At 51.7% G+C, this 25,615-nt stretch overlaps 2 protein-coding genes across 3 annotated transcripts; both read left to right on the top strand.

Annotated features, from left to right (window-relative positions):
- The first annotated feature begins 6,999 nt into the window (after positions 1–6,999).
- LOC135448716 (uncharacterized) lies at positions 7,000–12,376 on the top strand. Its single transcript, XM_064714925.1, has 3 exons — positions 7,000–7,937; positions 10,252–10,279; positions 11,345–12,376. The coding sequence occupies exons 1-3, from the start codon at positions 7,000–7,002 to the stop codon at positions 12,374–12,376; spliced, it is 1,998 nt and encodes a 665-aa protein (XP_064570995.1).
- Positions 12,377–21,611: 9,235 nt separating this feature from the next.
- LOC135448531 (proto-oncogene Mas-like) lies at positions 21,612–23,530 on the top strand. 2 transcript variants are annotated; one of them, XM_064714632.1, is made up of 2 exons: positions 21,612–21,733; positions 22,034–23,530. In XM_064714632.1, exons 1-2 carry the CDS (start codon positions 21,728–21,730, stop codon positions 22,646–22,648), a joined length of 621 nt encoding a protein of 206 aa, XP_064570702.1. In that variant the 5' UTR covers positions 21,612–21,727; the 3' UTR covers positions 22,649–23,530. The 2 variants fall into 2 exon arrangements, with proteins under 2 accessions (XP_064570702.1, XP_064570701.1); XM_064714631.1 differs by having other exon boundaries at positions 21,621–22,787.
- The last annotated feature ends 2,085 nt before the right edge of the window (positions 23,531–25,615 follow it).

The raw sequence follows: 25,615 nt of genomic DNA, 5'->3' as shown, positions 1-25,615 counted from the left end.
TCCCTTCCAGCTCTGCTGAAGGACCCCAGGAAAGTGGCTCAGGGTTTCCTTGAGCCTCCTGATGAATAAATATCCACAGGATCACCCTACCTGTGGTGTTGTTCTTTTGCAGGTGAAGACAGCAGGAGCATTGCCTTGTGTGATTTTTGTGGGATGCTCTGCAGGGAGCACATTGGAGCATGGCTTTCCTCCTCCCCACTGGATCCACATGGCTCCAAGCAGTGCAGCTGGGCTCAGTGCTGTTCCCCAGATCTATTCCCCATCGAATGACCCTCATGGCCTCAGCCCCAGGGAATGAACTCCATCTCCTTTGGCTCAGCAGATCAGTTCCATGGTGTTTTCAGAGAGCTCTTGCCTGCGAAGAATGGGACACCTTAATCCCTGGGGACACACCATAATGGAGTGGCAGTGATTTCCCAAATGCCTGCAGGGCTGGTGCCTCTGGATGGCAGGAGAGGGGTTGGGATCACAGGAAGCATCCTTCCCCTTCTGTCCAGCAGAGCCAGCCCTGCATTCCCAGCTGATGGGAAGGGACACCAGGTAGGGCTGCAGAGCTGGGGAGGGACAGCAACATTCCCTTATCCTTTCAGTGGGAATGTCTCACATTCTTGAATTCCAGAATTGAATCCCTCTGAGTAAAATGCAGTGTCGATAGTGAACTCCACTGATCCTTTGTGCCTGTATCCAGAAAGTACATGGAATATGGAAATTCCCATCACCAGATGCTTGGACCATTGAATTGCACAGAAATTAGGGGGTTATGCTGCTCTTCTGCAGAATGGGGCCATCCATCCTCTGGTTCCCCAGCATCAGTGTCCAGGGAAGCCCTTGAGCACCTCCATCCTGAACCTGGCCACCCTCAGGAGGAGCTGCACAGCCACTCTGCACAGCAGCTCCAGCCACAGTCCAGCCTGTCCTGATCTTTGTCATTCTGCAACTATACCTAAATGAGATTTGGATTTCTGGTTTTAGTTTGCCTCCATCGGGGTAATATTGGACCCAAAATTTCTTGAATAAACAACATCCTTGCTTCCCTGCAAGGCCTGTCTCTGTTAAACAGTGTCCAAAATGGCTCATTTCCTTCTTTTATCCCATTCTAAAGCCTCTGGCTGCTCTGGGAGCAGGGCAGGTCCCTGTCTCATACCAGAGCCCTTCCTAAGGCACATGCCTGCAATGCTTGGGATGATGTTGGCAGTGCCAAGAGCTCCTGATTGCAGCTGGGAGAGACCTGGGCAGCTGCCACATCTCTTGCTCAGGGGGAAGTTGTCCCTCCCTTTCCCCCTGCCTTAAATCCAGGTGAGACCAGTGTTCCACTGCTTCTGGAAAGGGAACTGAGAGTGAAAGCCGTTGGTGGTGAGTCAGGCTTTGGAGGCACACATGAGGTTTAACATCTTAGGAGTATTTATAATGTTCATAAGCATTCTTAACTCCTAAGGAGTTTTTTATAATTAAGAGAACAGAGAGACTTTGACATCTGAAAGGGGCTATCTCTCCCTGTCTCGCCTTTTCCTACCCAGTGAAGAGTAGGAACTTTCCACAACATGTTGTCCAGGGAATGATATTTCAGCCAAGGGGCTTCTCCCAAGCCAAGTGCAGCAAGATCATGATTCTCACTGTACTTTTGCAACTTCCCAGCACCTTCCTTGCCTGCACTGCCACCCAGGCCACTCCCTCCCTGAGCCTCCTTTCAAAAGAGCAACGATTTCAAACCTAAAGTTTTCCTGGGTGTCCCTGCCCATGGCAGAAGGAGAGACGGAATGAGAGGATCTCTAAGGTTCCTTCAACCCAAACAATTCCATGAGGATTCCTCAGGTCATCCAGCAACCACATGAGGCAGGCGTTCCCCTGCTTCACACAGCACCAGCCTGACAGAGCTCAAGAAGCATTTGGACAATGCTCTCAGGCACAGGCTGGGATTGTTGGGATGTCCTGTGCAGGGCCAGGAGCTCAACTCCATGGTGCTTGTGGCTCCCTTCCAACTCTGGATATTTTAATGTTCTATTTTATGATGCCTCTCTTTCATGATGATTCCACTTGATGATGGTTCCACTGTGTTGCCCCTGTTCCCTGGCTCTTGCACTAAAGCCTCAAAAGCACCCTGGAAGGTAACACTAACAGAGGGGGTAATTCCTTTGCACAGCTCCCAGCCAGGAAGTCAATCAGAGGGTGGGCACTGCTGTTGGCCGAGGAGCCAGAGCACAGCCCCATTCCCACCATCCCACACAGGCACAGCAGCAGCAGCAGCAGCAGCAGCGGGACAGGCACTTTGCTCCACTGTCTGTTGTCACACTGGCTCCAGTTGTCGTGGCTCTCCTCATTCCAGCTCCCCTGGGATGCCTTCCCACCGGGCTGGCTCCCTCCGTGCCAGGGGACAAAGTGCTCATGGTGACACCTCTGCTGCTTCTCCTGCCCTCACACAGCTGCAGGGGTGACAAACAGACACACCAGAGCAACGCTGCTGTCCCCCAAACGTGGCTTTTCCCATCTTTTCCCACCCACAGCTTCCATGTGGAGCAGCACAGGGAGGGGTGAGGGACAGGACAGATGGCAAGGAGGAAGTTGGAGCCTGGTCCTGTGTGCCTGGCACAAAAGCCAGGGAGATACCTCCTTCCTGGCTGTGGACAGGACACAGCTGGAGCAGGAAAACAATTGGAGAAGGAAGGAATTGCCCATGGAGATATCAGAGAGCAAATGGCTTTGGGATGGATCTGAGCTGGACTCTCAGGTGTCAGTTGATATCACTGAGCTGCTGGATTCCTTCAGCAGGACACCCATTTCAATATTCCCTCCCTTTTCCTACACTATATATAGCTTTTAATTCCCTACAGACCTCAGTTCTGCCCCCAAAATCAATAACCAGGTTCCACCCAATGAGGGGGCCCTGATGAAGGTGGACGAGAAGAGTCTGACCTGGTTTCCTCTGGCAGCCTGGAGAACTTGCCCGCAGTGCACTGCCCTCAGCTGCCAGGCTCCAGCTGCTGTCCCTGGGCCGGGATCTGCAGGAGGTTCCCTGGAATGGTCCCTTGGGAAAGGGGAGCGCAGCCCGCGGGCTGAGCCCGAGCAGCGTCCGGCGCGGGCTCTGTCCCAGCTCCTGCCACAGCCCCTGCTCTCCGTGCTGCCTCGTGTTCTCCAGGGCTCTCACACACAGGCAGCTGCCTCAGAGCCTGCCACGGGCTCAGGGCTCTGCTCCTCAGCTGCTCTTCACTCTGCCCAGGAAATGAGCAACGGGAGAGAGCCTCAGCAGCCACACCTGTGCCCAAAGCACTTGGGCTCCATCTCAGCTGCATCTTTCACTTTAAAGCAGCCCCAATCCCCAGATCTTTTCTTTTGAATGGGTTGAGCTTTACCCCTTGCATTCCTGGAGACCTGCATTGCTTTGCTTAGGCCCTGCACTACAAATGTACCATTGAACTTTGTTTTCTGGTTCAGATCTAGTTTGGTCACTTGGATACCCAATTTCTGCTGTACTTCACTGTTGCAGTGTGTTGTAAGGTCCTGTTTTACTGCCTAAGTCACTTCCCAGGTGTGGCAATATCTCTCTCCCTTCCCCCTCCCCCCCTTGCTGAGTGAGTTCTGTCAATCAGTTTTAACATTCCAGCAAGGCCTCGTGTGGTTAGTCAGGTTCAAAGGATGCCCTTCAGGCCTGGGGGTCATTGGCCTGTCTAGGTGTCCCTCGTCCCTTGAGACCCTCCCCTTCCCACCGGGTTGGTGCCTCACCTGTCCCTTCCCTCCCCCTCCCCCGGAGCTTAAAAGGTCAATCATACCATGTGCTCGGGATTCTGTTGGAGCTCTTACCAGACATTCAGACTTCTGTGACCATGGAATAAAACTCGGGATATTAACCCTCCAGCAGAATCCGTCTCCTTCCTCCTCACCATAGCCTGAAGCCTTCCTACCTGACGTAAACTGAGTTCCTAACAAGCCTGGACTTGTTCACTGCCCAGCTGCAGCATCCAGCCAGCCAAAGGTGTCTCTGGGATGAAACACCACAGTTGCCGTCTTTGGCCCAGTAGTAAGGGTCAGACAGGCCCAGGCACAATCTACCCGGTAATATTGGGATTCATATTCCAATACTTCACCTTCACCATTCAGTTTCCAAGAGGATTCATACAGTAATAAATTCTGTGTGTGAACTGAAGCACAGTCACACAGCATAGGGATGATTTAGGATTTCAGCAATGTCATTTCTTCTGAGAAGAGGCAAATCCATGCTGCTGACTTGGCTTTAATCCTTAGAAAGTTGCTGATTTCATTTGAGTCATCTTCCACAATCTACTGGCAATCAGATAGCAGCCTACACTGAATTAGAAGGAATTCCTAAAAAGCCGAGGTGAGATGATTCCTACACAGGGTGACATTTGCCTCAGGGATGTGGGATGCGTCTCTTGGAAACTGCTGTGTGTGTGATGGCCCTGGGACCAGAACTGTCACCTCTCTTCCTGCTGACACCGTGTTTGTGGCCCCAGCTATGGAATCTCACATTCCCTCACCAGCCCAATCTTTTCAAGGGCAAACACTTCATGATCCAGGAGCTGATGGGCCTCCCAAAGAGTTGGAGAGGGACTTTGGACAAGGGCATGGAGTGACAGGACAAAGGGGAATGGCTTCCCACTGACAGAGGGTGGTGTCAGATTGGATATTGGGAAGAAATCCTTCCCTGTGAGGGTGCTGAGGCCCTGGCACAGGTTGCCCTGAGGGATGGGGTCAGGCAAAAACAAACACAAGTGCAACCATGTCTGGGGAGGATGAAAAGCACCAATGAAGGGCTGGAAAGGGAATCACAGCAGCCCAAAACCTGGTGTCTAATAGCTTTCATTGCATCATCAAGGGAATTGGCAGTAATTAGGGTGGGCTCTAAGTGCTGCTGACCTGGCTGCAAGCAACTGAGTTATGTCCTTCCCTTGGGCTGTGTGAGCCTGGGGGACAATAACAAAAATGTGAATTTTTTTCTCAGTTGTGCTCCTTTGGGCCCAGGGCAGGCTTTAGCAATGATTCTGGAGCTATTTCCAGAATGGGAGTTGTTTCTGACAAGCAGACAGATAATTCAACATCACTGCCAGCATTCCAGTGCCACCAGTAACCCTCTGGAGCTGGAGGGACAATGATTCCTCTGGGAAGAGAAACAAGAAATGGTAGGAATTCTTGGGAGGGAGAAGGCAGTTGGAGAAATGGACATCCTGCAGGGAAGGAGTGTTTCTAATCAGAAGGAAATCAGGAGCCATTTGCAAAATTCTTCACGAGGACTTCTGACAAAAGCCAATTACTTTGTTGCAAAGAAATAAAAATTCAAGATAAATAACTCTGAGGGAGTGGAGCTCTGACATACCCAAGGTTGTAAAACCACTTCCGTCTGCCCTGTGACCCCAGTGAGCCTTGGGGACCAGCACCACGATAGGGAGCAGGCAGAAGCCAGCAGGATGGGAATGGGGAGCTCCTGGTGACCTGGGCACTTTCTCCTTCATGTCCCTGACCTGGCAGGAGCTGCTTTAGGACATGGATCCCAAAGGAGCAAGAGGGACCAGGAAGCGCCGCTGATCTGCACAGACCCCTTTGCCTGCTGCTGCCCCACAGGGAACAGGTCAGTGGAATGTTTGCCTTCCTCCCTACCCCACCTTCCTCTCCTGCAGCAGCTGCTCTGTTCCTGACACCCTCTCCCGGTGACCCCAGTGCCCTCCCAGCTCCTCTCTCCTCTTGTGCATCCCATCTGTATCCTAATACTGAAATGGGCCAGAACAAACTTTCTAACACAATGCAAAGCATGAGGAAGCAGGAATTCTTGACCTGCACAGGACACAGAGGGATCTCTCCTTGTGATGTGTGTATGGGGAGACTTTACAACTGGGTATTATTCCATTAGAACCACATGTAGGCATTAAAAAGTATTTCTTATCTAACACACAAACACCATTTCCCTAGAATTCATTTCCACATCTCCACCTCCCCGTGGAAGTCCTTTTATGATCCTGGAGGTTCATTCAGAGGGGTCTCTCTGGTGGTAACATTCAATGAATTCTGCCATATTAAAGATGCCCTTGCCTTGAACTTTTCCTCTGGCCATGCACTGCTGCCTCTTGTTCCAGAATTTGCCCCAAAATCACTGCAGGCCTCCTGATCTATTTCTGCACTGGTTCCTGCCATGTTTGCCATCTTGTGTGCCAGCCTTTACATCCTGTGAGAAACAACCACCCACTTTTTAAAATTTTAAAGGTTTATTAAACCTTAACAAAAAATGCAACAAAAGGGCTAAATAAGGAGAAGCAGGCCTGGGAGCTTCCCTCATGGCTGCCCACCACGTGGCTGGCTGATCTTCAAGATGGATGCTTCACTTCTGATACCCTGGGGATTGCATCAGCTAAACCTGGCCCCTCCCAAAGTCTGTCAGTCAGCCCTTCTTTGTGTTTATTGCTGGAGCCTGCTTTCCTGCAGCTTGACTGGAGGGTCAGGTGTTCTCATGCTGCACCTCTTCCCCTCCCAGCAACAAGCTTTTGTACAGCCCTTCTTTCTACCTGTCCTAGATGACTCAGGATCTCTGATGGCAACAGTACAGAGGGGGAGAAGGAGACTATGGGGAGAACAGAGGACATCTAAACAACCGACTGCAATAACATAATTATCCATCAATAAAGCTTCTCTTAATATTCACACAGTATTCATCCCTTAACTGTGAGAGCCAATCATCCCATTATCCATCTATAACACATCCTTTAAAATTTTGGCAACTTTGCTTTTGAAGAACTTCAGAAGAACTGAAAATGTTTATTCTTTATGTTATTTATCAACCTCCTGCTAAACAGCCCAAACCTCCCACCTCCCTCTCCCACCCCACCATTTCCACTGCCCTCCTCCCCTGCACATCTCACTCCTCCCCACTGAACCCTTCCCACTGCAGGGAGCTGCTGAGGAGCCACATGGTCCATCCCTGGATTCTCCAAGCACTGATTGCCCATCCACTCTGACCACAGCCAGGGCCACATCCCACTGCCTGACCAGCGTCCATCCATGGATGAACATCATGTCCCCCCTGCCATCTCATCCACTGAAGGGCATGATCTCTGTGAGACAGATGTCCCCAGCGTGGCCACACACAGTGTGACACTGCTCATCTGCCTCTGTGGGCTGGCTGGGAACCGGGCTGTGATCTGGGTCCTTGGGTTCCGCATCCACAGGGACACCATGAAACACATAACTGCCTACATCCTTGACCTGGCCATCATCAACTTCCTCTTTCTCATCTTCATGGTCCCCTCCACTTTGCTCTTCCTGCAGGAGGATTTCTCCTGTTCCTCCATCATGTCCCCAGCATCCATACGCTTCCTTTTCCTCCTCTTCCCTATGTTCCACAGCGTAGGGCTGTACCGGCTGATGGCCATCAGCATCGAGAGGGGCAGGTCCATGCTCTGCCCACCTGGGCTCTTCTGCCACCTTCCCCAGGACCTCTCATGGGTGGTGGTCAGTGCCATGCTCTGGGCCCTTTCCATCACTGCCATCGCTGCCATTTCTGCGGTGAATTCCCTGTGCCAGTCACAGGAACACAAGCTCTGCTGCCGCGGGGCTCTCATCTCCCTGTACATCCTCAACTTCCTCGTCTTTGCTCCATCCATGGTCATTTCCAGCACAATCCTCTTCATTCACTTCAAGGGTAGCTCCCAGCAGCAGCAATCCAAGAGCCTTGACATCATTGTCTTCCTGGCTGTGCTCCTCACTCTCCCCCTCAGTCTCTGGAATTTCCTGCAGCAGCTCGGCTACACCACTGTGTCCCCCCGGGTTGTTCTCCTGTTTGCCTGCATGCACAGCAGCATCAACCCCTTCATCTACATCTCAGTAACAAAGTGCTGGAGGCGCTGCTCCATGGGGTCCCTCAGGGAGTGCCTCCAGAAGTTGTTTGAGGAGCCAGAAGGGAGCACTGCCCCCAGTAATGATGCCACCATGGACACAGGGCTCTGAGCCTGTTGAACCCTTCAGGTGCCCCCATGCAGGACCATGGGGCAGTGACTTAGGATCACCCTCCTACCCTTATTCCTGCAGGAAAAGGGAGCACAGGCAGTGACAGGGGCCATATGGGAGCAATGCTCTCCAGGTTTCTCATTGGAGCAGGGATTTGCTCCTCCCTCACAGGTCCTAGAGCACTTTACCCTCAAAGGAACCCTTCCCAACACAGCTGTGACCCAAGAATTCCCCCTGGCTCCTGGTTCCTGCCTCCCACTGAGGTCTGATATCAATAAACAGCACCGTGAACCCTGAGCTGCCTTTGCCCCCTCTGCCAGCGCTTCCCGGCTTCCTCTGGCTGCTGCTGCCAGCCGGGAATGTGGCTGGAGGGAGGGGACAGAGAGGTAGTTAGCCAGGAATTCTGTGACTGTTTAGAAATTTCATAATGAACTATGTTTAATTGGTCAAGGCTTATTTGACTGTGGTTTTTTAGCTGGTTTTGATTTAGATCTGTGTTGGCTGAGTGTCAGTAGAAAACTCTATTGACCCATAGCCCTTACAGAATGTACTCAATAGTTGGAGAACAAAATTCAATAATGTATTTTTAATGGTTATCATACAGCTAGAAATTAATTGGATGTCATAGAATAAGAATGATTTCTTGAGATAATTAGCAATTCAGAGGCCTATACACACCAAAAGACTTGATAATAAATTGTAAGAGATAAATTGTAATGGCAACAAGGGAGGCATTTCTAGGCTTGTGCACCTAAGAAAACTTAAGAAAAGGGAATTGTCTAACCAGAACATGAAATCTCATAAATTATTGTTTAGCTGGAAAAAACTTGGTTTATGCATTAATCTAAGAGAGACAGCATATTGTGGTAGTAGTTAAAGGAAACAAAACAACAATACCATGATATAAAAATTGGGAGCACATTTGAGAGTATCTATGAAAAAATCTTGGGTATTATAGTGTATGAAAATCCCTGAAAATCATTGTTTCTTTGAACATGTCTATGGCAAATATATTTCCACTATGTTCACAATTTCGACTCACAATTGTTATTATTCTAACACACTTTTGTTGTTAGACTTACAATGTCTTGATTTCAGAGGGGGCACAGCCATGGCTTGTGCTCCCTGCAGCAACCACGATCCCCAGTGCCCAGAGCTGGGCTGGCACGGACACGATGGTCCAGGGGCTCAGCATTCCCCACACTGAATGCTCTGTGAGTGTCACAGCAAAGATCTCCCCTGAGATATTTAATTTTTAATTTTGTGAGCCAGGTGCAAAGGTGTCTCTGCCTTCAGAAATTCTTCCTCTCCACTGCCTTCAGCTGCTCCCTCAGCAGGCTCAGGTGGTGCAGCAGCAAGGAGAGGAGGAGGCCGTGATCCTCAGCACAGCCACCCCCTTCCAGGAGCAGGGTGACACCTGTGTTTGTCACCATGGGCTCCATGGGGCACCACCCCCCTCCCTGGGGCTTCCCTGAGGCCACCAGCCCCACCACACCCCACACCTTCTCTCCAGCCCCACCACACCCCACACCTTCTCTCCAGCCCCACCACACCCCACACCTTCCCACCACATCTTCCCAGCAGCTCCATCATGTCCCACCCCTCCCACACCACCCTCCCATCCCACTCCCCATGCAGCCCACCCACCTCCCGTCCTTCCCATCCCTCCCAGCCCCGGGCCTCAGGCTCCACTCCCTCCCCACGGGCTGCTCACCCCAGCCTGCCCCGGAAGGCTTTGGGGCCGTCTTTCTCTTGGAGATGCCCCTCCCCAGCTCCATCCCTGCTCTCCAGCCCCCCAACCTCCTTTGCACACAAACAAGAGGCACTACAGGGATGGCTCCACTGCTGTTCATTGGGCTGCAGAAGCATGGAATTGCCAGGAGGAGCACAAACACTGCTGGGGCTCCTGAGTGGGGCAGGAGAGGAGCGGGGCTGTCTGGAGGGGAAGGCAGCCTGGGGGGAATTTCTAGAGGATGTCAGAGGGGGCATGATGCCTTAGGATTTTAGCCTTTCTATTTTTCATACCCTGTTCTGCATTAGTGCATAACTCTAAACTCCATGGAAAGTGTTAGTTAACTGTCTGCACATTTTGGTCAGACAAAACAATCCCTCTAGGCCTGAAATTCAAGGACACTCTACTGCCTCAGGCCCAGAAAAGTACAGACAAAAGTGAATTGGGGAGGGCAAACTGGGGCTAAATGACTTCATTACCTGAAGCTGTAATTGGAGGATTAACCCCTGATTTGTAAATGGACCAAACTTATATCTGTCTGAAAAACTCATGACCATTGTCCATTTTGGGTGCAGCCCCTCTCAGAGGCTTGGAGAGCCCAAGGTGAACCTTTTGAAGGCCTTTCATCAATGCCTCCTTTTATTCTCTTCACCTGCTCTGGCCTCTGTTCCAGGGAGCCAGCCCAAGGCATCAGGCAGACAGGGGCTGGAGGGGGCAGGAGGGCTCTGGGTGCCACCAATCCCAAATCTCCCACTGGAGAGCAGCAGAGCCCAACAGGCCACACCTGCAGCCAGGGAGAGGCCAGGGATTGGAACGATGGGATGGGATGGGATGGGATGGGATGGGATGGGATGGGATGGGATGGCATGGCATGGCATGGGGATGGGATGGGATGGGATGGGATGGGATGGGTGATGGTGGGGTGGGATGGGATGGGATGGGATGGGATGGGATGGGATGGGGTGGGATGGGATGGGATGGGATGGGATGGCGTGGCGTGGCATGGATGAGGAGTGACACCAAAATCAGACAGAATAAAGTTCCTAACACCAACTAATCATTTTACCAGTGAACTATTAGGCAGCAGGACACGCAGAAGTTTCTCTCATTATTTCTGTGTGTGTTGTGAGACTTTACATCAGTGTTTTTATTCATTATAACCATACATAGACATTAAAAGTTTTTCTTATCTAAAGAACACCTTAAACATAAATGTAAATACCATTTTCCTAGAACTCATTTTCATGCATCCACTTCCTACTGAGTGTCCTCTGATGGCCCTTGAGGTTCATTCAGAGGGGTCTCTGGTGGTTGCTTTCACTGAGTGCTGAGATATTAAAGGTGACCCTGCCCTAAACTTTTCCTTTGGCCATGGGCTCTTGCTTCTTGTTACAGAACTTGCCCTAAAAATACTGTGGACCTCCTTATCTGTTTCTGCTCTGGCTCCAGCCACATTTATCACCAGGGTCCACATCTTTACATATTTTTATCTGTTGGCCCAGTTAGTCTTTAAGGAACTTCAGGAGAGTTGAAAATGTTTATTCTCTCTTCCTTATCAATCCCCTGCACAACAGCCCACCCCCCCTCCTCCTTCTCCCACCCCACAATTTCCACTGCCCTCCTCCCCTGCACATCTCACTCCTCCCCACTGAATCCTTCCCACTGCAGGGAGCTGCTGAGGAGCCACATGGTCCATCCCTGGATTCTCCAAGCACTGACTGCCCATCCACTCTGACCACAGCCAGGGGCCACATCCCACTGCCTGCCCAGCATCCATCCATGGAGGTGAGCACCGTGTCCCCATCTCCTGCCTCACCCACTGAAGGAGATGATCTGTGTGAGACAGATGTCACCAGCGTGGCCATACACAGTGTGACACTGCTCATCTGCCTCTGTGGGCTGGCTGGGAACGGGGCTGTCATCGGCCTCCTCAGCCTGATATTCAAAAACAATGGCATCTTTAATCTGGCTCTTGTCGACTTCCTCTTCCTCCTCTTTGCGGTCCCCTCTGCCCTCCTCATCCTGGTGGAGGACGTGTCCTGCTCTCCTGTCTTGCCCTTGATGTACATGAACTTCGTTTTCCAGCTCTCAGTTTTCTCCTGCTACTGGGCACTGTACCGGGTGACATTCGGCAACAATGAGCGATATATGCGGAACTTCTCCAAGCTCTGCTGCCGCTGTGACCCTCCTCTGCGCCTGCTGTGGGTGCTGGTCAATATCAGATACTGGGCCTTCTTTGCTGTCTTCACTGTCATTCCCTCGGTGACATTCCTGTGCCCATCACACCAGCAGGAGCACTGCCGGGCAGCTCTCATCTCCATGTACCTCATCATCCTGCTCCTCATTGCTGCACCCATGCTCGTTTCAAGCACAGTCGATTTCATTAGGGCCAAGTGGGGCTCCCAGCAGCAGCAGCCCGAGAGGCGCGACATCGTTATCTTCGTCATTGGGCTCTTGGCTCTCATCCTCAGCCTCTGGAATTTCCTGCAGGAGTTCGGTTACATCACTGTGCCCTCCCAGGTTGTTTTCCTGCTCGCCTGCATCCACAGCAGCATCAAACCCTTCATCTACTTCTTGTTGGGGAGGTGCTGGAGGCCCTGCTCCATAAAGTCCCTCCGGCTCTCCCTCCAGAGGGTCTTTGAGGGGCAGAAAATAAAAACTGCACACAAAAATGATGCCACCAGGGACACTCAGGTGTGAGTCTGTTGAATCCTCCCATTGCTCTGCTGAGAGACTCCAGGAGAGTGACTGAGAGATTCCTTGGGTCACTTTATTAATCAATATCCACAGGATCACCATCCCCATGGTGCTGTATTCCTGCAGGAGAAGGGAGCAGGAGCATTGCCTTGGGTGATTTTTGTGGGATGCTCTGCAGGGAGCACATTGGAGCATGGCTTTCCTCCTCCCTCCTGGATCCACATGGCTCCAAGCAGTGCAGCTGGGCTCAGTGCTGTTCCCCAGCTCTATTCCCCATGTAATGACCATCATGGCCTCAGCCCCAGGGAATGAACTCCATCTCCTTTGGCTCAGCAGATGAGTTCCATGGTGTTTTCAGCAAACTCTTGCCTGCAAAGGATGGGACACCTTAATCCCTGGGGACACACCCAGCACGGGGTGGCAGTGATTTCCCAAATCCCTGCAGGGCTGGTGCCTCTGGATGGCAGGAGAGGGTTGGGATCACAGGGAGCATCCTTCCCCTTCTGTCCAGCAGAGCCAGCCCTGCATTCCCAGCTGATGGGAAGGGACACCAGGTAGGGCTGCAGAGCTGGGGAGGGACAGCAACATTCCCTTATCCTTTCAGTGGGAATTTGTCACATTCTTCAATTCCAGAATTGAATCCTTCTGAGGAAAGTGCAGGGTCGATGGTGAACTCCACTGAACTCCTGTGTCTGTATCCAGAAAGTACATGGAATATGGAAATTCCCATCACCAGATGCTTGGACCATTGAATTGCACAGAAATTAGGGGGTTATGCTGCTCTTCTGCAGAATGGGGCCATCCATCCTCTGGTTCCCCAGCATCAGTGTCCAGGGAAGCCCTTGAGCACCTCCATCCTGAACCTGGCCACCCTCAGGAGGAGCTGCACAGCCACTCTGCACAGCAGCTCCAGCCACAGTCCAGCCTGTCCTGATCTTTGTCATTCTGTAACCACCCCTCAATCAGATTTGGACTCATGGTTTTTGTTTGATTCCACTGTGGTAGTCCCAGCCTCTGAATCTGTTGAATAAACAACATCTAGGCTTCACTGCAGGACCTGTCCCTGTTGAACAGTATCCAAAATGGCTCATTTCCTTCTTTTGTGCCATTCTAAAGCCTCTGGCTGCTCTGGGAGCAGGGCAGGTTCCTGTCTGATATCAGAGCCCTTCCTAAGGCACGTGCCTGCAATGCTTGGGATGATGTTGGCAGTGCCAAGAGCTCCTGATTCCTCCTGGGAGAGACCTGGGCAGCAGCCACATCTCTTGCTCAGGGGGAAGTTGTCCCTCCTTTTCCCACTGCCTTAAATCCAGGGGAAAGCAATGTGACATTGCTTCTGGAAAGGGAACTGAGAGTGAAAGCAGTGGGTGGAGTCAGGCTTTGGAGACACACATGAGAGAGTGAGACTTTGACATCTGAAACGGTTTTTCTCTCCCATCTCCTATTTTCCTGCCATTTGGAAAGCAGAAACTTTCCACAGTAGAACTTCTTATCCAGGAAATGACATTTCAGCCAGGGGATTTCTCCCAAGATAAGTGCAGAAGGATCATGATCCTCCAATATACTTTTTCTGCTTCCCAGCACCTTCCTTGTCTCCAGTGTCACCCAGACCACTCCCCACCTGAGCTTCTATTCAAAAGAGCAACGATTTCAAACCAAAAGTTTTCCTGGGTCTCCTTACCCATGGCAGAAGGAGAGATGGAATGAGATGATAGCTAAGGTTCCTTCCAAGACAAACAATTCTATGAGGATTCCTCAGGTCATCCAGTAACCACACCAGCCTGGAGTTCCCCTGCTGCACACAGCACCAGCCTGACAGAGCTCAAGGAGCATTTGGACAATGCTCTCAGGCACAGGCTGGGATTGCTGGGATGTCCTGAGCAGGGCCAGGAACTGAATTCAGTGATCTTTGTGGCTCCCTTCCAACTCTGGATATTTTATGGTTCTATTTTATGATGCCTCTCTTTCATGATTATTCCACTTGATAATGACTCCACTGTGTTGCCCTGTCCCTGCGTCTGGACAAATCCTCAAAATGCCCTCTGAAGGCAACATTCAAGGGGTGAATTCCTTTGCACAGCTCCCAGCCAGGAAGTCAATCAGAGGGAGGGCACTGCTGTTGGCCGAGGAGCCAGAGCACAGCCCCATTCCCACCATCCCACACAGGCACAGCAGCAGCAGCAGCAGCAGCGGGACAGGCACTTTGCTCCACTGCCTGCTGTCACACTGGCTCCAGTTGTCGTGGCTCTCCTCATTCCAGCTCCACTGGGATGCCTTCCCACCTGGCTGGCTCCAGCAAGCAGGGCTGACTCCCTCTGTGCCAGGGGACAAAGTGCTCATAGTGACACCTCTTCTGCTTCTCCTGCCCTCACACAGCTGCAGGGGTGACAAACAGACACACCAGAGCAACGCTGCTGTCCCCCAAACGTGGCTTTTCCCATCTTTTCCCACCCACAGCTTCCATGTGGAGCAGCACAGGGAGGGGTGAGGGACAGGACAGATGGCAAGGAGGATGTGGGAGCCTGGTCCTGTGTGCCTGGCACAAAAGCCAGGGAGATATCTCCTTCCTGGCTGTGGATAGGACAGAGCTGAAACAGGAAAGCAATTGGAGCAGGAGAGGATTGCCCATGGAAATAACAGAGAGCAAATGGCTTTGGGATGGATCTGAGCTGGACTCTCAGGTGTCAGCTGATATCACTGAGCTGCTGGATTCCTTCAGCAGGACATGCGTTTCAATATTCCCTCAATTTCCCACATTATTTATAGCTTTGAATTCCCTACAGACCTCAGTTCTGCCCCCAAAATCAATAACCAGGTTCCACCCAATGACAAGGCCCTGATCAAGGTGGAAGAGAAGAGTCTGACCTGGTTTCCTCTGGCAGCCTGGAGAACTTGCCCGCAGTGCACTGCCCTCAGCTGCCAGGCTCCAGCTGCTGTCCCTGGGCCGGGATCTGCAGGAGGTTCCCTGGAATGGTCCCTTGGGAAAGGGGAGCGCAGCCTGCGGGCTGAGCCCGAGCAGCGTCCGGCGCGGGCTCTGTCCCAGCTCCTGCCACAGCCCCTGCTCTCCGTGCTGCCTCGTGTTCTCCAGGGCTCTCACACACAGGCAGCTGCCTCAGAGCCTGCCACGGGCTCAGGGCTCTGCTCCTCAGCTGCTCTTCACTGTACCCGGGAAATGAGCAACGGGAGAGAGCCTCAGCAACCACACCTGTGCCCAAAGCACTTGGGCTCTATCTCAGCTTCTATTCTATTTTAAAGCAACTCCAGTCCCATAATCTTGTCTTTTGAACTGCCTGAACTTGTCCCCTCTCATTTCTGGGCTGGATGCTCGGGCCCTGCACTTCAAATATGCTGTTAAACTTTGATTTCTGTTTCAAATCTAGGTTTCCCCCTTGTATACTGCAAGTTCAGTGGTATTTCACCTGCACCATACAGTTTCCAAGAGGATTCATGCAATAATAAATTCTATGCATGAGCTGGAGCACTGGCACACAGCAGAGGGATGATTTAGGAGTTCAGCCAGGTCACTTCTTCTGAGAAGAGGCAAATCAATGCTACTCGCGTGGTGTTGGAATGTTGGGGGACACAAGACAGATGATGGACTTTGGACCTGGTTAACATAAGAGATGTGATAACAGGTTGCCTTGGCAAAAGCAAACAGAACTTTAAAAATTAGACCTAGACTGCAAAAAGAATAAATCAGGCAGGATTACAGGAAAAAGAAAATCCCATTAAACTGTTCAAGTAAGAGATGTTGTTATACGCATAAGGTTGTGTATGTGATTTTTACCTAATCATTGCAGTACACATTACTGGTCACCCTGAAATAGTATATAAACGTTTGTATCCCACAATAAAATCAGATTCTGATCATCGAGTCAGTCTCCTCATCTCTCTCTGCATCGCCGACACCATGACTTTAATCCTTAGAAAGTTGCAGGTTTCATCTGAGTCATCCTCTACACTCCTTGGCAGTCAGACAGCAGCCTACAGTGAATTCCAAGAAATTCCTAAGAAGCTGAAGTGAGATGATTCCCACCCAGCCTGACATGTGCCTCAGGGATCTGGGATGCTCCTGCTGGAAACTGCTGGCCTGGGGACCAGAACTGTCACCTGTCTTCCTGCTGACACCATGTTTGTGTCCCCAGCTATGGAATCTCACATCCCCTCACCAGCCCAATACTTTCAAGGGCAAACACTTCATGATCCAGCAGCTGATAGGGCTCCAGGAGAGGTTGAGAGGGACTTTGGACAGGGGCATGGAGTGACAGGACAAGGGGGATTGGCTTCCCACTGACAGAGGGTGGGTTTAGCTTGGATATTGGGAAGAAATCCTTCCCTGTGAGGGTGCTGAGGCCCTGGCACAGGCTGCCCTGAGGGATGGGGTCAGGTAAAAACAAACACAAGGGCTCCCTTGTCTGAGGAGGAGGAGGATGAGCCCGAATGATGGGCTGGAAAGGAGATCACAGCACCCTAGTCCCTGATAGCTTTCATTGCATCATCAAGAGGATTGGCAGTAATCAGGGTGGGCTCCAAGTGCTGCTGCCTATTCTGCAAGCAACTGAGTGCTGTCCTTCCCTTGGGCTGTGTGAGCCTGCATTGCAATGACGGAAATGGGAATTCTCAGCTCAGTTTGCTTTCTTGGCACCAGGGGAGGTTTTGGCAATGATCCCAGTGGGATCTGAGCCTGTTTATCCCTTCCACTGCGCTGCTGAAGGACCCAAGGACTGTGGCTGAGAGATTCCTAGAGTCTCCTGATCAATAAATACCCACAGGATCATCCTCCCTGTGCAGGTGCATCCCCAGCCCCTTTCCAGGCTGCTCTGGGCTCTGATCCGTGCTTGGGAGGCCTCAGCCTTGAGGAGCAGCCCCTGGGCTCAGCTCCTGTGGCGCTGATCAGAAACACCCTCTGCTCCCAGCAACTGCTGCTGTCCAACCACCTCCTGGGCTTTTATCAACAGCCTTGGAAATTATTGTACTGCCCTGGATGCCACAGCATCCCTGCTCTGCCACTGTCCCAGGAAGCTGCCGGCCCCAAGTGTGGCCAGGCTGAACCATTGCTGTGAGTGCCGCCCATGCCTTGGGGCCCTGTGAGCAGCGGCCCCAAAGGAGAGCCTTGGAGCTCTGCTGGGCCCAGCAGCGCTGAGCAGAAGCTCCCTGGCACTGGGGCCTCTCCCAGCTGGGATCTCTCCCGGCTGCTGCCCTGGGCTGATCCCCCAACGCCCACGGCTCCTGGGCCCATCCCCCCAGGGCTGCAGGCCCAGCCCTTGGCCCAGGGAGGAGATGCAAAGGGATCCGCAGGGAGCATTTCACTGCCTGCCAGGGCAATTGCTCACAGGCACCTTGCACTCACTCTGCCTGCCTGGCTGGCTGTGTGCACACACGTCTGCATCTGCTCGGGCAAATGTGGCAGAAATGCTGCTCTCTCAGCTGTGTTAGTATCTGAGACATCTCACTGGGGCAGGTCTGCAAGGAACTATCAGGCATTAAAAAGGTTAAATTCCTCTGCTGAATTGCAAAATTCAAGGTGTAACTAAACTACTGTTAGGTTTGAGTGCTTTAAAGCTTTTAAGCCATTTTCCTTTTAATCCTTACCCACGCTGTCCTTTTGTCATACGCCCTTGAATACACACAAACACACAAATAGGGATAGCACATTGGTTTGCTTAATATTAAACCTGGTTTTTACTGATTTCCTTGCTGGTGGTTTTGTGCCTTCAGAAATTCTTCCTCTGCCCTGGCTTTGGCCTCTCCCTCAGCGGGCTGGGATGGTGCAGCTCCAAGGGGAGGAGCAGTCCGTGCTCCTCAGCACAGCCACCCCCTTCCAGGAGCAGGGTGACATCTGTCTTTGTCACCATTGTCTCCACGGGGCATCAACCCCCTCCCTGTGGCTTCTCTGAGGTCTCTGAGCTGGGGCTGTTCAGCCTGGAGAAGGGAAGGCTTCAGGGAGACCTTAGAGCCCCTTCCAGGGCCTAAAGAGGCTCCAAGAACTGGAGAGGCACGTTGGACAAAGGCCTGAAGTGACAGGACAAGGCGGAATGGCTTCCCACTGCCAGAGAACAGGGTTAGGGGGAGTATTGGGAAGAAATTCTTCCCTGTGAGGGTGGAGAGGCCCTGGCACAGGTTCCCAGAGATGCTCTGGCCTCCCCATCCCTGGAGGTGTTCCAGGCCAGGCTGGATGGGGTTTGAAGCAGCCCGGTCTAGTGGAAGGTGTCCCTGCTTGCAAAGGGGTGAGATCAGGAAAAAACAACCACAAGTATTCGCAAGGCTGAGGAGGAGGAGGATGAGCTCTGGTGAAGGGCTGCAAGGGGCACCCCAGCACCCCAACATCTGGTCTCCAATAACTTTTATTGCATCATCAGGGGTACTGTCAGTAAGAAATGTGGGCTCTGATGCTGATAACCTGCTGCAAGCCTGTTGTGGTTTGGCACTGGCCAAACGCCAGGCACCCGTGAAAGCCGTTCACTCACCTTCTCCTGCTCTCAGCTGGGCAGAGGAGAGGGAAACAAAAATTAACAAAGGGCTCATGAGTTGAAATGAGAACTGGGAGAAAAAACACTCTACACAAAAAAACGGTTCAAATTTTCTGGTATCAAGTAAATTATTATTAACAGATTCAGAAGATGGTAATGAAAAGTGAAATTAAACTTTAAATCACCTTTCTTTCCCCCAGCCCCTCTGTCTTTCCCATTGACAGAGCAGGGCGACAGGGCATGGACGATCTTCACCAGCATTGAAGCACTGCCAATAAAACACTCTTTACCTGAAAAAACCTGGTTTATCCATTAAACAAAGATAGACAGCATATTCTGGTAATAATTAAAACACCGATATCAAAATATACTGTATTGGGAGCATTTTGGGGAGCATCTGTAAAAAGTCTGGCACATTATAGTGTATAAAAATCCTGGATCATTGTTGTTTCTTTGAACCTGTCTATGGCAAACAAATTTCCAATATGTTCACAATTTTGACTCAAAATTTTTATTAGTCTAGCACGCTTTTGCTGTTAGACTTAAACTCCATGCTGTAAGAGGGGACACAGCCATGGTTTGTGCTCCCTGCAGCAACCACGATCCCCAGTGCCAGAGCTGGGCTGGCACAGACACGATGGCCCAGGGGCTCAGCATTCCCCACCCCGAGTGCTCTGTGAGTGTCACAGCAGAGATCTCCCCTGAGATCTTTAATTTTTAATTTTGTGAGCCAGGTGCAAAGGTCTGTCTGCCTTCAGAAATTCTTCCTCTCCACTGCCTTCAGCTGCTCCCTCAGCAGGCTCAGGTGGTGCAGCAGCAAGGAGAGGAGGAGGCCGTGATCCTCAGCACAGCCACCCCCTTCCAGGAGCAGGGTGACACCTGTGTTTGTCACCATGGGCTCCATGGTGCACCACCCCCCTCCCTGGGGCTTCCCTGAGGCCGCCAACAGCAACACATCCCACACCTTCTCTCCAGCACCACCACACCCCACACCTTCTCTCCAGCCCCACCACACCTTCCCACCACATCTTCCCAGCAGCTCCATCATGTCCCACCCCTCCCACACCACCCTCCCATCCCACTCCCCATGCAGCCCACCCACCTCCCGTCCTTCCCATCCCTCCCAGCCCCGGGCCTCAGGCTCCACTCCCTCCCCACGGGCTGCTCACCCCAGCCTGCCCCGGAAGGCTTTGGGGCCGTCTTTCTCTTGGAGATGCCCCTCCCCAGCTCCATCCCTGCTCTCCAGCCCCCCAACCTCCTTTGCACACAAACAAGAGGCACTACAGGGATGGCTCCACTGCTGTTCATTGGGCTGCAGAAGCATGGAATTGCCAGGAGGAGCACAAACACTGCTGGGGCTCCTGAGTGGGGCAGGAGAGGAGCGGGGCTATCTGGAGGGGAAGGCAGCCTGGGGGGCATTCCTAGAGGATGTCAGAGTGGGCATGATGCCTTAGGATTTTAGCCTTTCTATTTTTCATATCCTGTACTGCATTAGTGCATAACTCTAAACTCCATGGAAAGTGTTAGTTAACTGTCTGCACATTTTGGTCAGACAAAACAATCCCTCTAGGCCTGAAATTCAAGGACACTCTACTGCCTCAGGCCCAGAAAAGTACAGACAAAAATGAATTGGGGAGGGCAAACCGGGGCTAAATGACTTCTTTACCTGAAGATGTAATTGGAGGATTAACCCCTGATTTGTAAATGGACCAAACTTATATCTGTCTGAAAAACTCATGACCATTTTACATTTTGGGTGCAGCCCCTCTCAGAGGCTTGGAGAGCCCAAGGTGAACCTTTTGAAGGCCTTTCATCAATGCCTCCTTTTATTCTCTTCACCTGCTCTGGCCTCTGTTCCAGGGAGCCAGCCCAAGGCATCAGGCAGACAGGGGCTGGAGGGGGCAGGAGGGCTCTGGGTGCCACCAATCCCAAATCTCCCACTGGAGAGCAGCAGAGCCCAACAGGCCACACCTGCAGCCAGGGAGAGGCCAGGGACTGGGAACCCATCGGGATGGGATGGGATGGGATGGGATGGGATGGGATGGGATGGGATGGGATGGGATGGGATGGGATGGGATGGGATGGGATGGGGTGGGATGGCGTGGCGTGGCATGGATGAGGAGTGACACCAAAATCAGACAGAATAAAGTTCCTAACACCAACTAATCATTTTACCAGTGAACTATTAGGCAGCAGGACACGCAGAAGTTTCTCTCATTATTTCTGTGTGTGTTGTGAGACTTTACATCAGTGTTGTTAATCATTATAACCATACATAGACATTAAAAGCTTTTCTTATCTAAAGAACACCATTAACATAAATGTAAATACCATTTTCCTAGAACTGATTTCCATGCATCCACTTCCTACTGAGTGTCCTCTGATGGCCCTTGAGGTTCATTCAGAGGGGTCTCTGATGGTTGCTTTCACTGAGTGCTGAGATATTAAAGGTGACCCTGCCCTAAACTTTTCCTTTGGCCCTGGGCTCTTGCTTCTTGTTACAGAACTTGCCCTAAAAATACTGTGGACCTCCTTATCTGTTTCTGCTCTGGCTCCAGCCACATTTATCACCAGGGTCCACATCATTACATATTTTTATCTGTTGGCCCAGTTAGTCTTTAAGGAACTTCAGGAGAGTTGAAAATGTTTATTCTCTCTTCCTTATCAATCCCCTGCACAACAGCCCAGCCCATCTCCTCCTTCTCCCACCCCACAATTTCCACTGCCCTCCTCCCCTGCACATCTCACTCCTCCCCACTGAATCCTTCCCGCTGCAGGGAGCTGCTGAGGAGCCACATGGTCCAACCCTGGATTCTCCAAGCACTGACTGCCCATCCACTCTGACCACAGCCAGGGCCACATCCCACTGCCTGCCCAGCGTCCATCCATGGAGGTGAGCACCGTGTCCCCATCTCCTGCCTCACCTACTGAAGGATATCATCTGTGTGAGACAGATGTCACCAGTGTGGCCATACACAGTGTGACACTGCTCATCTGCCTCTGTGGGCTGGCTGGGAACGGGGCTGTCATCGGCCTCCTCAGCCTGATATTCAAAAACAATGGCATCTTTATCCTGGCTCTTCTCGACTTCCTCTTCCTCCTCTTTGCGGTCCCCTCTGCCCTCCTCATCCTGGTGGAGGACGTGTCCTGCTCTCCTGTCTTGCCCTTGATGTACATGAACTTCGTTTTCCAGCTCTCAGTTTTCTCCTGCTACTGGGGACTGTACCAGGTGACGTTCGGCAACAACGAGCGATATATGCGGAACTTCTCCAAGCTCTGCTGCTGCTGTGACCCTCCTCTGCGCCTGCTGTGGGTGCTGGTCCATATCAGATACTGGGCCTCCTATGCGATCTTCACTGTCATGCCCGCGGTGACATTCCTGTGCCCATCACACCAGCAGGAGCACTGCCGGGCAGCTCTCATCTCCATGTATCTCATCATCCTGCTCCTCATTGCTGCACCCATGCTCGTTTCAAGCACAGGCGACTTCATTAGGGCCAAGTGGGGCTCCCAGCAGCAGCAGCCCGAGAAGCGCAACATCATTATCTTCGTCATTGGGCTCTTGGCTCTCATCCTCAGCCTCTGGAATTTCCTGCAGGAGTTCGGTTACATCACTGTGCCCTCCCAGGTTGTTTTCCTGCTCGCCTGCATCCACAGCAGCATCAAACCCTTCATCTACTTCTTGTTGGGGAGGTGCTGGAGGCCCTGCTCCATGGAGTCCCTCCGGCTCTCCCTCCAGAGGGTCTTTGAGGGGCAGAAAATAAAAACTGCACACAAAAATGATGCCACCAGGGACACTCAGGTGTGAGTCTGTTGAATCCTCCCACTGCTCTGCTGAGTGACCCCAGGAGAGTGACTGAGGGATTCCTTGGGTCACTTTATTAATCAATATCCACAGGATCACCCTCCCCATGGTGCTGTATTCCTGCAGGAGAAGGGAGCAGGAGCATTGCCTTGGGTGATTTTTGTGGGATGCTCTGCAGGGAGCACACTGGATCATGGCTTTCCTCCTCCCTCCTGGATCCACATGGCTCCAAGCAGTGCAGCTGGGCTCAGTGCTGTTCCCCAGCTCTATTCCCTATGGAATAACCCTCATGGCCTCAGCCCCAGGGAATGAACTCCATCTCCTTTGGCTCAGCAGATGAGTTCCATGGTGTTTCCAGGGAGCTCTGCCTGCAAAGAATGGGACACTTTAATCTCTGGGGACACACTCAGCAACGGGGTGGCAGTGATTTCCCAAATCCCTGCAGGGCTGGTGCCTCTGGATGGCAGGAGAGGGGTTGGGATCACAGGGAGCATCCTTCCCTTTCTGTCTTTTTTTTTTCTTCTTCTTCTTTTTTTTTTTTCTTTTTTCCTTTTTTTTAAAAAATTTGGAGTTTTTCTAACGTGAGTACTGTGTTCATGTTTAGAGTTTTAATGCTGATCTCTGACCATTGCGGGCAGTCGAAGCCCGAAGCGCTGCACAAGCTCCGGAAAGGCGGGATGGAGGAGGAGCTGTGTTGGAAAAGTGGAATGTGTCTGAATGTGGGGGTTGGATTACCCGGGGGTGATTTACAAAGAGAGCACAAATCTTGTTTCTGTTTTGGGCCTCATGATTCTGTGTGCCTCTGGCCGTGCCTCTGGCTGCGAGTGTGCACTGCGCACTTTTCCTTTTACCTTGTCCCTTGTTGTAGTTTAATAAAGTTTTAAAATTTTAAGAAGTGAGGCGTCGTTTCTCACAACAAAGAAAAAGACCACTTGATTCGTAGGGAAAATTTAAAAAATGAAGATCAACAACCCCGAGGCTGTGGAACTGTGTGGAAGCCAAAGATGCAAAACCATTTCCAACTGCCCTGTGACTGCACCGAGCCCTGGGGAGCAGCACCAGGACAGGGAAAAGAGAGGAGCCAGAGGGACAGGAATAGGGAGCTCCTGGTGACCTGGGCACTTTCTCCTTCATGTCCCTGACCTGCCAGGAGCCGCTTTAGGACATGGATCCCAAAGAAGCAAGAGGGACGAGGAAGCGCTGCTGATCTGCACAGAGCCCTTGGCCTGCTGCTGCCCCACAGGGAACAGGTCAGTGGAATGTTTGCCTTCCTCCCTACCCCACCTTCCTCTCCTGCAGCAGCTGCTCTGTTCCTGCCACCCCTCTATTAGTGACTGCTGTGACCTCCCCAGCTCCTCTCTCTCCTCTGCCCTGTGCATCCCGTCTGTATCTTGACACAGAAATCAGCTGAAATAAACTTTCTAACACAATGGGAGGCAGCATTTTAAAGCAGGAATTCCTTACCTGCACAGAAGGATCTCTCCCTGATCTGTGTGCAGTGAGACTTTACAACAGGGGTTTTTGTTGCCTTCTGATAGAAGGCAGGCGACCTGGTTTCAGGAAACAGCACGGCGACCCCCTTCCCCAGGGTCGCTCGGGCCTAAGAAACACGCTAACACCAACATGGTGGACGATCAAAGGCCTTTATTCTCTCTTCTTGTGGGGTTTTATAGTCTAGGGGGCTTCTACGTCAGGTGGGGGTCTGTCTTTACCATCTATGGTTAGTAGGGATGGAAAGTTACTGGGCAAGTGGAAAGTTACTGGCATCTGGTTCAGGGGGCTACATTCCTATGTTAATTTTCTTATCTAAGGGGGCAGGGGCCCTGTCTTCCCGTAACATCACGAGATCTTCCAAACGCCAGGCCCTACCTGCTACATCTCCCCCCCCTTTTTCACAAATGGATGAGGTAGTCATATACTGAAATGAGATATAAGGTTGTAGTTCGATAAGGAAAAGGGTGTTTGGTAAATCTGAATAAGTTTTCGCCAGTCAAGGTTAGGACTTGTGGCTGGCAGTGTTCCCTGGTTGGAATTGCCGGCCGATGAACAGGATGTTGGCCCGTTCCAGGCGGGCCTGAACGAATGAGACCAGCTTGTTCAGCGGGCAAGGTCCAAAGGTAACCGCTAGAAGCAGCAATGCCAACAGACCTATTAGGGTAGAAATCAGAGTGGTTAGCCATGGTGATTGATTGAACCAGGACTCGAACCAGCCCTGTTGGGCCTCCCTGTCCTTCTGCCTCTGAGCCAGTCTGTTTCGGAGTTCCGCCATGGAGTCTCTCACGACTCCTGTGTGGTCTGCATAGAAGCAGCACTCCTCTCTCAAGGCGGCACACATGCCCCCTTGCTGCATGAACAGGAGATCCAGACCTCGCCTGTTCTACAAGACCACTTCCGAGAGAGAGAAGACTGACTTCTCTAGGAAAGAAATGGATTTCTCGATCCTTTGCAGGTCCTCATCGATGGTCATTTGCAGCTGGGACAGTCCCTGGTGCTGTGTCGCTAGGGCTGAGACACCCGTTGTCGTTCCTGCCGCTCCTAAACCGAGCAATATCGCAATAGTTACACCTGTTATTATTTCTCTTTTGTGGAGCCGGCTGGGTTCCTCAAAAAGGTGGTACACTTCTTCGTCTGAGTGGTACAGGACCCTAGGAACAATCAGAACTTGGACACAAAAGTCGTTAGAGTCATCAAATTTGGCAAGGGACACACAGGGACTCACTCCAGATCGCTGGCAAACCCACATCCCATGTGCGGATGGGACTACCCACTTATTGTTTTTCCTGTTAGGCTTGACAACTTTGGTGCAGACGTTGCCTCTCCGCCTAGCTAGGGTTGCATTGCCAAAGCATCTGCCCCGGCCTGTGACTTGACTCAGCGTGATTCCTTTGCGAGGGGTTTCCCATCTGCACTGGTGAGGGGCATTGGCTGTGGAGTAACTGAAGGGAGTGTTTAAAGCAATTCCTTCATAAA

The sequence above is a fragment of the Zonotrichia leucophrys genome, chromosome 5 (genome assembly GCF_028769735.1).
Source record: "Zonotrichia leucophrys gambelii isolate GWCS_2022_RI chromosome 5, RI_Zleu_2.0, whole genome shotgun sequence".
In the NCBI taxonomy this organism is placed as follows: Eukaryota; Metazoa; Chordata; class Aves; order Passeriformes; family Passerellidae; genus Zonotrichia; species Zonotrichia leucophrys.
The sequence above is the reverse complement of the archived record's forward strand: the minus strand, read 5'-3'. Positions and strand labels throughout refer to the sequence as shown.